At 69.8% G+C, this 10,946-nt stretch overlaps 1 protein-coding gene across 5 annotated transcripts; it reads left to right on the top strand.

The window, feature by feature from the left end:
• Nucleotides 1–2,596: 2,596 nt before the first annotated feature.
• LOC142363460 (CYFIP-related Rac1 interactor A-like) lies at nt 2,597–10,533 on the top strand. 5 transcript variants are annotated; one of them, XM_075438134.1, is made up of 13 exons: nt 2,597–2,760; nt 5,455–5,539; nt 6,038–6,118; nt 7,357–7,436; nt 7,952–8,073; nt 8,151–8,256; nt 8,454–8,590; nt 8,754–8,831; nt 8,959–9,075; nt 9,191–9,270; nt 9,364–9,490; nt 9,727–9,797; nt 9,914–10,533. In XM_075438134.1, the coding sequence occupies exons 4-13, from the start codon at nt 7,364–7,366 to the stop codon at nt 9,975–9,977; spliced, it is 975 nt and encodes a 324-aa protein (XP_075294249.1). In that variant the 5' UTR covers nt 2,597–2,760; nt 5,455–5,539; nt 6,038–6,118; nt 7,357–7,363; the 3' UTR covers nt 9,978–10,533. The 5 variants fall into 5 exon arrangements, with proteins under 5 accessions (XP_075294249.1, XP_075294250.1, XP_075294251.1 ...); XM_075438135.1 differs by having other exon boundaries at nt 5,461–5,539; XM_075438136.1 differs by lacking the exon at nt 7,357–7,436.
• The last annotated feature ends 413 nt before the right edge of the window (nt 10,534–10,946 follow it).

Genomic DNA, 10,946 nt, shown 5'->3' on the forward strand with positions numbered 1-10,946 from the left:
GCCTCCAGCCAGTCAGGGTGGGTCCCCATCCCGGTCCCCACCGGGGCTGTGGGGTGCTCTGCCTTTCCCGGTGGCTCAGCATCCCCCAGCCCCGTTTTCGGGTGCTTGCTGCGGAGGTGGCCACGTGAAGCTGCAGGAACTGCCCCAGCCGGGGGGGAGAGAGGGCTGGTTTACAAAAATACGTGAATATTTGCAGCTGCGTATGCGCAGCAGGGCCGCAGAGATCCGTCACCCACCCGCCCCGGGGGCAGAAGGGCTGGGACCCCCCACAGCCGGACATGGCACCCCCGTCTGTGCCCCTCTCCGGGCCTGGATCCCCACCCGGAGTGGGGTGATTCAGCCCCACAGCTTTTGGGTTGCTCCAGCAGCTCTGACCCCAAAGTCTCTCCGTGACCCTCCCCGAGCGCATGGGGGGCTGAGCCCCCCGCCCCATGCCAGCTGGGCAACCCGCTGCCCGTTCTTACACGCTTAAGTAGAGAAGACATCAATTAGCAGCACGGCAAACCGCCCGCGCTCAGGGTGCACAGGGGGACTGAAAAATTAATGAAGGCTTAATTGAAGCAGCATGGCTGCCAGGGCTGAGACCGGCGCAGCTCAGCTCATGGCACGCCGTGTGCCGAGGAGGCGTGGGGCGGCTGGAGGCGGTGGGAGAGCACCGGGCTGGGGGTGCGACAGGGATGCCCTGGGGCTGGGGACAAGGTCAGCTCTGGGGTACCAGGGTGTCCATGTTTTGGAGGCTGCGACACCCCGAGTCCCGGTGCTGGGGGGGTGCCCGGGCTCGTGCGGGGCTGGTGGCACCGGTGTCCCTGAGAGGAGCATGGGCTGGAGCCCCCCGGCTGAGCCCAGCACCCAGGCCGGGGCACCCCAAGCCCTCACATGAGCCCCCGCTCACCTGGGACAGTGTCCTTGGGATTAGGGGGGCTGGGGAGGCTGTCTGGGGAGGGGGGACCGGGTCTGCAGACAGTGCTGGCTCTGTGGCAGCCCGCAGAAGTGTCACCCCAACTCCCAGCCCTGGGGTCCCTGGGGTGCAGAGTTCCCGGGGCCTTGCTGTTTCCTAAAAACTTCATTATCAGATGAAAATGCGAAGGGCTGCAGCTTCCCCCAGTGGCTACCGGCCGCAGCAGCACGGCTTGGGGGGTCTCTGCCCAACAGGGGGGGACCCCCAGCTGCCCTGGGCCTCTGCAGCCAGATCAGCCCCCCCAAAACAGCTGGGAGCGATGGGGAGCGGGAGGCACCGCTGCTCACCCCGGCTTCCCGACAGCCCTTGTCCCACTGTGCTGCCAGGTCACCCAGCTGCAGCACCAGGGCTCAGGGCTCGGGGACCCCCTCCGTGCCCCCCACGCTCCTCTCCCACGAGTGTCCCCACGACACGGTCCTGGGCAGGACCCCGTCACCCCGGGTGGGGTCAGCTGGGCTGGGGACGGGGAGGGACAGCGTCCCGCTGGGACAGCGCACAGCGCTCACGGCCAGTGGAACCCCACAAAATCCCCCATTTCCCAGTGGGGCGCTGGGCAGCACCCACACGGCCCGAGCACGGGGCTGGTGGGCACACGCTGGGACGTCGGGACGGGCTCCGGGTGGCTTGTCCCTCGCGCAGCCCCTCTTCAGCGGCACGTCCCAGTGCCAGCCCCGCCGCGGGCAGCGTTTGGGGTCGGGCTGCGGCTGGCAGAGAGTTTGGGAGCAAAATGGGGGTTCCCCACTCGCTTGCTGATTTCTTCTGCCGCTCCCTGCCTTCGAGTCCTCGCCAGCCGCCTCAGCCCTTCCGCAGCCGCTCACCGTCCCGGAGCAGGTCCCTTCCCTGCCCGCTGTGCCCCAGGGGTGCGGTTTGGTACCAGGTGCCCGGGCCAGCGTCGGGGTGCTGCAGGGTGGGCACCCACGCCGTGCTTTGCTGCGCGGAAATGTCCTTGTAAAGGAGGGGAGAGCTGCTGTCACCCACGCCGTGTCCCTGGGGGGCACCTCCGGGTGCTGCTGGGCACGCCGGACCGGGGGTGATCACAACGCTGGGGGTCTCTCTTGATGTCCTCACCGGGATGCCCAGCACTGATCTGGGAAAAGGGGGTGCAGGGTGAACACTCCAATTTCGGGATTCCCCTCCTGCCTCCCACCCCCTCGGTCAGAGCATCCCCCCCCGTGGGAACAGCCCAAACCCCTCCTGGGGTCTGTGGGGAGCCGAGGGGGGACGGACGGTGCTGCCTTGCCGAAATGGGGCTCCCAGGGGCACGCACCTGGGGTGCCCCGTGGCAGCGGCACCGGGTGGCTTCGGTGACCGTCCCCCTCCCCGGAGAGGGGGTCCAGGGGGAAGCGCTGCTGTCCACGGGCTGGAGCAGGAGGGAAGGAAAATTTGGGGGTTCTCTCCCCCTGCTCCGAGCCGGCTGCCGGGCTGGCTCCGCCGGGGGGCGGGCGGGGGGGGACACAGGGTGCCACTCGGTGTCACCGCGTCCCCCCAAACCAGGGAGCAGCACTCCGGTGGCACCCAGAGCCCTCACCCAGGCAGGCCGCAGAGGTTTGCCAGCCGGCACACAGGGGGTTAAGCGTCCCCATCTCCCTCACACTTGAGACGTCACCGTCACCAGTGTCGTGGAGGGGAGGGGGGGACTGGGGGGCTATGGTGGTCTTTGTGGCGCATTCGGCAGCAGCTGGCGCAGGGCGGCTCACGCACGCGGCCGGCGTCTCGTCCCCGACACCCCGCGCTCTGGCAGCATCCGCAGAGCAGCGGCAGCCGCCACCGCCTGCCCGCGCCTCGAGCTCCCCACCACCACGGTGAGCATGGCCACCACGGGGGACGGGGACGCGGAGCCCACCAGGCCTCGGAGCGGGGCGGGTGGGGGGCCGTGGTGGCCGCTGGCTGCCACCCCCAGGGACCCAAACCGGTCGCGGCCCCTCGCAGGGACCCCTCCTTCCCTTTGCACCCCCAGTTGGGTGCACCCAACGCTTGCTGTGAGGACCGGGGGTGATGGGGTGGGTGCAGCCCCCCACCCTCGGGATGCTGGAGCCCTGCGGGTGGGCGCGGGGGCACGGCTGGGCGCGGGGGCACGGCTGGGTGCTCGCCGGCGCTGGCTGGGTGCTGCGGCTCGGCAGCCCTGCGGTAAATCCTGCCGCTCGCCCGCAGCCGCAGCCAGGCGGAGGGGAGACCCCCGGCCCCCCACCAGCCCTGCTTCGGGGGGGGGTCTCAGCCCCATGGGGGGACTCGTGCCTCCCTCCAGCCAGCGAGGTCCCCAAACAGGGGGGGGGACAGCCCTGGGAAGCCCCCACCCCACCCTGGGCAGGGCTGGGGGGGGGTACCTGGCTCATCCTGGGGCAGGATCTGGCCCCGGCACCCAGTTTCCCGGGGTGAGGTGCCCCCATGAAAAATCCTCCAGGCACCACGCGTCCGACCCTGCTGCAGCTGCGGCGATGTCGGCACGGCCATGGGTGGGGGGCCGCGGCAGGAGGGGCTCAGCGGTGGCGGTGGGCACCAGCCCAGCACCCAGTGGGCAGGGGGGGGACTCTGGGGTGCAGAGCTGAGCCGAGGGAAAGGGGACCCCAGCTCCGGGCGGGGGGTGCGGTGCTGCACCAGGCTGCGGTGCCCACAGCGATGCTGCGCCGGCGGCAAAGGGGCGCAGCCCCGAAACGGCCGCGGGTGACACGGGGACAGCCTGATCCGGGGGCACCGCTGCCCTTCGGCACCGCCGGCTGCGGGGCGAGCGATGCTCCCGGGTGCAGGATTTGGCCCCGCCCGGAGCAGGAGGGGGGGTTCACCCCATCGGCTGGGGGGTCCCTGTGGAGGTGACACCCACCTCGGGGTCCCGGTGGGGCAGGATGCTCGGGGGGAGCAGGGAGGGGAGCGGGTGCCGGCGCAGGGTTGGGGTGTGGGGAGGGCACCGCGGGGAGGGACAAAACCGGGGGCCACCTCGGGTGTGGCTGGGGGGGACCCCGCTGCCTCCAGCCCCGCACCCCCCGTGGGCAGCCCCCTCCAGCAGCGCACCCCTCTGTGAGACCGGCCCCGGGGTGGGGTCTTTCCCAGCGGATTTGGGGCGCGCCGTTCCCCTGGTTCAGCCTCCTGGGGCTGGGCACCCCACGATGGAGGGACCCCCCCTCGCCCTCCCCGAGAGCTGCCCCGGGGGGGGGATGTGCTGTGGGTCTCAGGGCCAAGAGCCACTGCAGGTGTAGGGTACCCAGGCCAAGGAAATGGTGCAAATCAGGGGCTGAGCCCCAGGCAGAGCCACCCCTCCAGGCTGGGGGGGCTGCAGAGATCCCCGTCCTCCTGCCCGGCACCGCACCCCCCGTGCCACGGCTCAGGCCTCGAGTGGGGTGTCCCCACCCCGGGGACCGCGGGGACCTGTCTGTGCCCCCTCCCTGGGCACAAGCAGGGTTCAGCGGTGACAAATCCCAGCCCCGAGCCACCCCTCAAGGATAAGAGCGGCGTGGACTCGGGGACGCCCGCGCGCCCGTCGCAGCATTGATGCAAACCCCTGAGCAGCGCCGGTGCGAGCCCCCCACCCCACTGCCTGCCCCCAGCACCCCAGAGCCCCCCAGCACCCCTCCAAAACATCCCAGCCCCCAGCGGGACGGACCCCGGGGTCACTGCGCTGGGGCAGCCCTGGGCATCTTTACGCCCCATCATGGGGTACGAGCACCCACCGCATGTGGGGAAACTGAGGCAGGGGTGCGCAGCGGGGAACCTGGGTGCCCTGGCTCCTCCAAAGCAGCTTGGGTTTCGGCATCAGGCTGCTGCATCCCATGCAGCCCTGATGTAAAGCTTACCGGGCCTGGGAGGAGGAGGAGGAGGAGGAGGAGGAAGGCAGAGCCATCACTGTGGACGCTGAGGGGCTGCGCTGGGGCTGAGCGGGGAGCGCTGGGCTGGGGGCAGCAGCCCCGTCCCTCCCCCCCGCTGCTGCCTCCTCCAGCACTCCCTCTCCCCTCCCCAGCCACATTAATTAAACCCGAGCGCTTAATTACAACCTGCTGAATCCCACGGCTGCTTCCCAGAGCCCGCTGACACCGTGGGGCCAACCGTGACCCCCCCAGACCCCCGCAGGAAAACGAGAGGTGGGGGAACCGGGGGAGCACCCCAGCGCCGGCGGGGTTTGGGTTCACCGGCGGCGCAAAGGGGTCTTCACGCAACGCGTGGAAAAGAGCAAACCCGTCCGGCGGCGCTGGGGAAGCCATCGCAGGGCGTCTCGGCCCCTCCGAGGACCATGGGGACGGACGGCGTGGCCCTGGGGTGGTCCCCAAGCTGGTGGGTCCCCGAGGGGCGCGGAGGGAAGGGGATGCTCAGCCAGTGCCTGGCGAGCTCCCGGCGACACCGGCTGCTGGCAGGAAAAAAATAATGGAGGCAAATCAGGTGAAGGCTGGCGGCGTTGTGCCGGGTGAGGGGAGCCGGTGTCCCACCGAGCATCCCCGCCTGGTCACCCACCAGTGGGTCCCCGGGACGAGGGGGTCCCCATCGGAGTGACCTGACCCTCTCGCCCTCAGCCGCAGGTCCCCGCCGGCCCATGCAGTGACCCGGGCGGGTGGCACAGCCCCTGCTCCTGCCGTAGCCGCCGCGCCGGGCGCCGAGGTAAGGACCCGGGGCCGTGGCCGTGGGGTGGGTGGGATGCTCCGGCGCGGGTACCTGACCCCCAGACTGGGTCCGTGGGGCAGAAATCCCAGCGGGGGTCCTCCCCTTGTCCATGGAGGCTGCCCAGCTCCATCAACTGGGCAAACTGGCACAACCCCACCGGGGTCTTCCGGGGCTGACCCCCGATCCCCGCTGAGCGCGGGGAACCAGGGTGCCTTGAGGTGGGGGGGGACGGCGTGGCCAGGGGAGCCCACAGGAAGCGCGACGCTCGCCAACCCGCGCCCCGCATCCCTCCCCGCCTCGGCGAGCGGCAGCGGCGCCGGGGAGAGCGGCCGCGTTTCTGCCGACCCTCACGCCCCGGCCGGGGGGGTGCGGGCAGGGGGCTGCGGGGTGCCGAGCCCGGCGGGACGGGTGCAGGTAGGTGGCACGGCGGCGGGGGCTTGGGCGGGCCGCGGTGGCACCGGTGCTGTTCCACTCTGTTCTGTTTCTCTCGCTCAGGTCTGCTGGCCATGGGCAACCTGATAAAGGTATTGGGCAAAGATTTAGAAAACTGTCCTCATTTTTTCCTGGATTTTGAAAGTAAGTCCCGTGAGCGGGGTGGGAGCGGGGAGGGGGCCGGGGGCCGCCGCCATGGCTGCTCTCCGGAAGATGGGGACAGGGACGGTGTCCCCAGGTGCCGTGGGGCAGCCCTGGACGCGCCCCGCAAAGGGCTGAGTGGGGCAGGGGAGCGGGACCCCCAGAGCTGCCCGTTCCCCGAAAGCGCGGGGAGATGTCTCCAGCCGAGCCCGGGGATGCAGGACACGTCCTGGCTGGCGCGTGAGGACCTAAGCACGTGCCCAGTGCCGTCACCGTCGGTGGCTCTGGGTGGCCACGGGGCCACGGCAGGGACAGCCTGGAGCCCCGGGATTCCGTGGAAGGAGGAGGGAAGGATCCGTGCTGCCTGCGCAGCCGGGAGCGGCGGTGCGGTGGGCACAGCCTGCGCCCGAGGGATGGGGAGCGGGGACCCCGCTCCAGCCCGGGGGACCTGCCCCAGCTCCCCGCTGGCCTGGGCTAACTGGGACAGGAGACCGTGGCTCGGGGACCTCCCAGGATGGACACTGGGAGATGGCGGCCACCACGACGGGGCGGCAGCCCCGCCGCAGCCCCCCTCGCTCCCTCTCCCCGCTTCCTTCCGGGGTGCAGCTCAGAGCAGAGCGACGGGGGGGGTTAAAAATAGCGCAGCAGCCACCGCTCGCCCCCGCCGCGGCCCCTCCGCGCCGAGAGGCCACGCGCAGCTCGCCACACCGCCTCCGGCACCGACACAGCCCGGAACAGCCGGGGCTGCGGCCACCCCGCTCCCGTGACGAGGACTTTCCCAGGTGCTTCGAGGCAGCAGAGCCTTCATCCGCCTCCAGCCCCCTCTGCAGCCCCCCAGCACAGGGACGGGGCTGGGGGGGCTCCCTGGGACCCCCCGTTTCGGGGCTGGCTCTGTAGCTAGAGCAGGGGACGCCCGTAGGCCAGACCCCGGGGGTCTCGCTCACCGCTTCGCCCTCCTCGCCGGAGCCCGGCGGCTCTCTCCTCCCCTTCGCTCCTTCCTCTCCATCACCCCATCCGCCAGCGCTCATCACCATCGAGGCGGGGGGGAAGCGGCTGCAGCCCCGGGGCCAGGAGCAGCCATGGGGTCACCGCGCCGGCCGGGAGCGCCTCGAGCCCCCCCGGGAGCGGCGAGGGGGGGTCGGGGGCTCTGGCCGCTGCCGGCCGCTGCCCGCAGCCCAGCACCTCTTCCCCGAGCACCACCTCACCACCATGCTTCTTTCCTCTTGTTTCTTCTCTTGCAGGTTTCACATGGGGAACCTTCTAAAAGTGTTGACTTATAACGAACTTGACCAAGGCCCTAATTTTTTCCTTGACTTTGAAAGTGAGATGGGATTTTTATTTTCCTTTTTTTTACGTTTCGTACTTATTCTGAGTTCCACATCCACGCCATTTTGAGTTCTCGTACCCGTCGCCCATCGCATCGCGCCCATCCCAGACGTCCTCCCCAAAACCTTCGCCGGCCGGGGGTCTCCCCGGGGAGGGGGGACCGCGGCTGCTGGGGCAGACCCATGGCTGGGGGCTATCGCTCCGTACCTCTTCCCCGGGGCAGTTTGCAGCCCGGTGGGGCCAGCCCGGGGCTGGGGGCTGCTCGGGGACCCCCATGAGCAGAACCGTGGTCGCAGGGCAGCCAGGACTCACGCCCGCGTGCCCCCCCTCCTCGGCTCGGCTCGAGCTCGGGCGAGGAGACAGACCGGGGGGAGAAACCTGCCAGGAAGGGCTGCGGGCTGGCGGGGGGAGCCGCGGGTTGGGGTGCTGGCCCCCCGCCCCGGCTCTCGCCGCCCGGGACCCCCAGCTCAGAGCCCTCCGGGTTTCTCTCCCCGGGGCGCTGCCCTGCAGATGCGCAGCCGACAGAGGCCGAGACGGCGGTGTGGAACCAGGTGAATGCCGTGCTGGAGGAGGCACAGGCTGTCCTGGCCGAGCTGCAGTCCTACACGGGCGCCGGGCAGGAGATCCGAGAGGTGGGTGCAGCCCTGGCGCCCGCCGCCCACCCACCCACCGCGGCTCGGGGCGACCGCTGGTGCTCTCGCCCCGACAGGCCATCCAAAACCCCGGGGACCTGCGGCTGCAGGAGAGGGCTTGGAGCGCCGTCTGCCCCCTCGTCGCCAAGCTGAAGCGCTTCTACGAGTTCTCCCTGCGGCTGGGTGAGCACCCTGAGACCCCATCACCCTTCTCTGCATCCCCCCGCTGCATCCCGCATCCCTCCACGGGTGCAGGAACGGGGCGGGCTGGGGGGAGCCTTGGCCATGGGGTGCCGTGCTGCCCCGTGCCTCAGTTTCCCCAGCCGGGGCCGGGGAGGAGCGCAGGGGCAGGACGGGGACCAGCAGCGTTTCGTCCCCAGAGAACGCCCTGCGGAGCCTGCTGGAAGCCCTCACCAGCCCCCCGTACGCCCCGACCCAGCACCTCGAGCGGGAGCAAGCCTTGGCCAAGCAGTTCGCCGAGATCCTCCACTTCACCCTCAGCTTCGACGAGCTGAAGGTACCTCCCCGGGCCCCCCGGGTGGGACGAGGGCGGGGGGAGCCTGCGGAGAGGAGACTGCGCAAAAGCCAGGAGCCAGCACGGTCCCTCGGGACCCCCGAGGCTCACCGAGCCGGCCATGGCCCCCACCCCGGCCCCTAACGTGGGGTTCCCCCCCCCGCAGATGACCAACCCCGCCATCCAGAACGACTTCAGCTACTACAGAAGAACCATCAGCCGAAACCGCATTAACAACCTGCAGGTGAGAGGACAACGCCGTCCCCCCCAGCCCCGGGATGGGCTCCCCTGGGGGGGCACAGAACTGGGGAGGGCTCAGGGCGGGGGGTTGGCCACCCCAATGGCCCCCATCATCCCCCCCCCCCCCGCAGCTGGACGTGGAGAGCGAGGTGAACAACGAGATGGCCAACAGGATGTCCCTCTTCTACGCCGAGGCCACCCCCATGCTCAAAACACTCAGCAATGCCACCACCAAGTTCGTTTCGGAGGTGAGCGAGGCCGGGGGGGACCCTTGGGGTGGGGGGAAGCCCCCCCGCTTCGGCCCTGGCACCATGAGGGGGGGTCAGGAGGGGAAAACGGCAGCTGGGACCTGTTGGGTTTCAGAACAAGACCCTCCCGATCGAGGACACGACCGACTGCCTGAGCACCATGGCCTGCGTCTGCAGGGTGATGCTGGAGACCCCGTGAGTACCCTGCATGGGGGGGGACACACATCTCGGTGAGGGGGTCCCTCTGCCACCCACCTGGGCTCAGCCAGCCCCCCTCTCCGGGCACAGGGAGTACCGGAGCCGCTTCACCAACACCGAGACCCTCCTCTTCTGCATGCGGGTGATGGTCGGCGTCATCATCCTCTACGACCACGTCCACCCCGTGGGGGCCTTCGCGAAGACCTCCAAGATCGATGTGAGCGGCCGTGTGGGGGGGGGGGGGGGGGTCACAGCCATCCCGCTCATCCCAGCACTGCGGTGATGCTGGGGGGGTCCCTCTCCCTGGATGTCCCCTCTGGGGACATCTCTGTCTGAGCTGGTCCAGAGGGGAACTCATCCTCCCTCGAGCAGCGAGGAGGAGGATGGGGAGGAAGGGGAGCAGCCCCCCGCGGCACGTCCGGGCGCTCACTGCCTCTCTCACCCCCCCCCCAGATGAAAGGCTGCATCAAAGTCTTGAAAGACCAACCCTCCACCAGCACCGAGGGGCTCCTGAACGCTCTGAGGTGAGCCGGGGGCTAGGGGACATGGACGGGGGGGATGTGGCGTCCCCCGCCAGCTCCGTGGGACGGCAGCGGAGCGGGTCGGGGTGCCGCAGGGTGACCGTCCCCTCTCCGTCCAGGTACACCACTCGGCACCTCAACGACGACACCACGTCCAAACAGATCCGGGCCCTGCTGCAGTGAGCGCGGGGCGGCCGCCGGAGCCAGCCCCGACCCCACGCCCCGTCACCGTGTCACCGACGCCCAGGACCACACCGCTCATTTTGTACAGAGGGAAAAGGGACAATAAGAAATACATAGAAATATGAAAAAAAAAAAAATCAAACTGGCCCAAGGCCACCCCCTACGCACTCCTGCCCCCCTTCCCACCCCCCGGATCAGCACCCGCTCCCTGACATAAGGTGTGGGTGGCACCATGGGGACACCGTGCTGAGGGTGCTGGGGCCGGGCAGGACGGACCCGGGCAGGGATGCGCCCATGGGGCTGGCGGCTGCCAGCGCCCGAGGCACGGGGACACCTTAGGGAGGGGGAAAGGGGCCAGTGTCACCCCCCCATCCTGTCCCCGATCATCCGGCTGCGGAGGAACGAGCATCCCTGCAGCTCTGCACTGACTCTGGTGGAAACGGCTCCGTCTCACCCGGCAGATTTTTAATCTGAGCAATTAAACCTCCACTCACCTCTTCTTTTCTACATTTTTGTTTTCTGGGTGTGAAATAAAATGACATTTAATCTGTTTGTGGCCGGAGCGGGGCCGTCTCTGCTGTGTCCCATTCCATGTCACACCGGCTGGAGGCACCGGGGTCACTGTGCCTGGCCATCACGGGCCCCGTGCCCCTGTCCATGACACCCTGGGGACTCTCCACGACACCCCGGGGACCCTCCACGGCACCGCGAAGACCCTCCATGACATCCCGGGGACTCTCCATGACACCCTGGGGACCCTCCACGACACCCCGGGGACCTGACCCTGCCCCGTCTCACCCCACCGCGAGCGGTGAGCGGGAGCTCCCGGAGGGGCTGCAGCCCAGGGCTGGCCCCCAGCGTGGCCCTCCATGGGGGGGCTTCCCCCCTCCCCCCGCTGCCCCCAGGCTGGCGCATCCAGGGCACCCTCCCGCCCCAGTGCCCCAGCAGCTGCAAACTGGGAGGACTGGG

The sequence above is a fragment of the Opisthocomus hoazin genome, chromosome 17 (genome assembly GCF_030867145.1).
Source record: "Opisthocomus hoazin isolate bOpiHoa1 chromosome 17, bOpiHoa1.hap1, whole genome shotgun sequence".
Lineage (NCBI taxonomy): Eukaryota > Metazoa > Chordata > Aves > Opisthocomiformes > Opisthocomidae > Opisthocomus > Opisthocomus hoazin.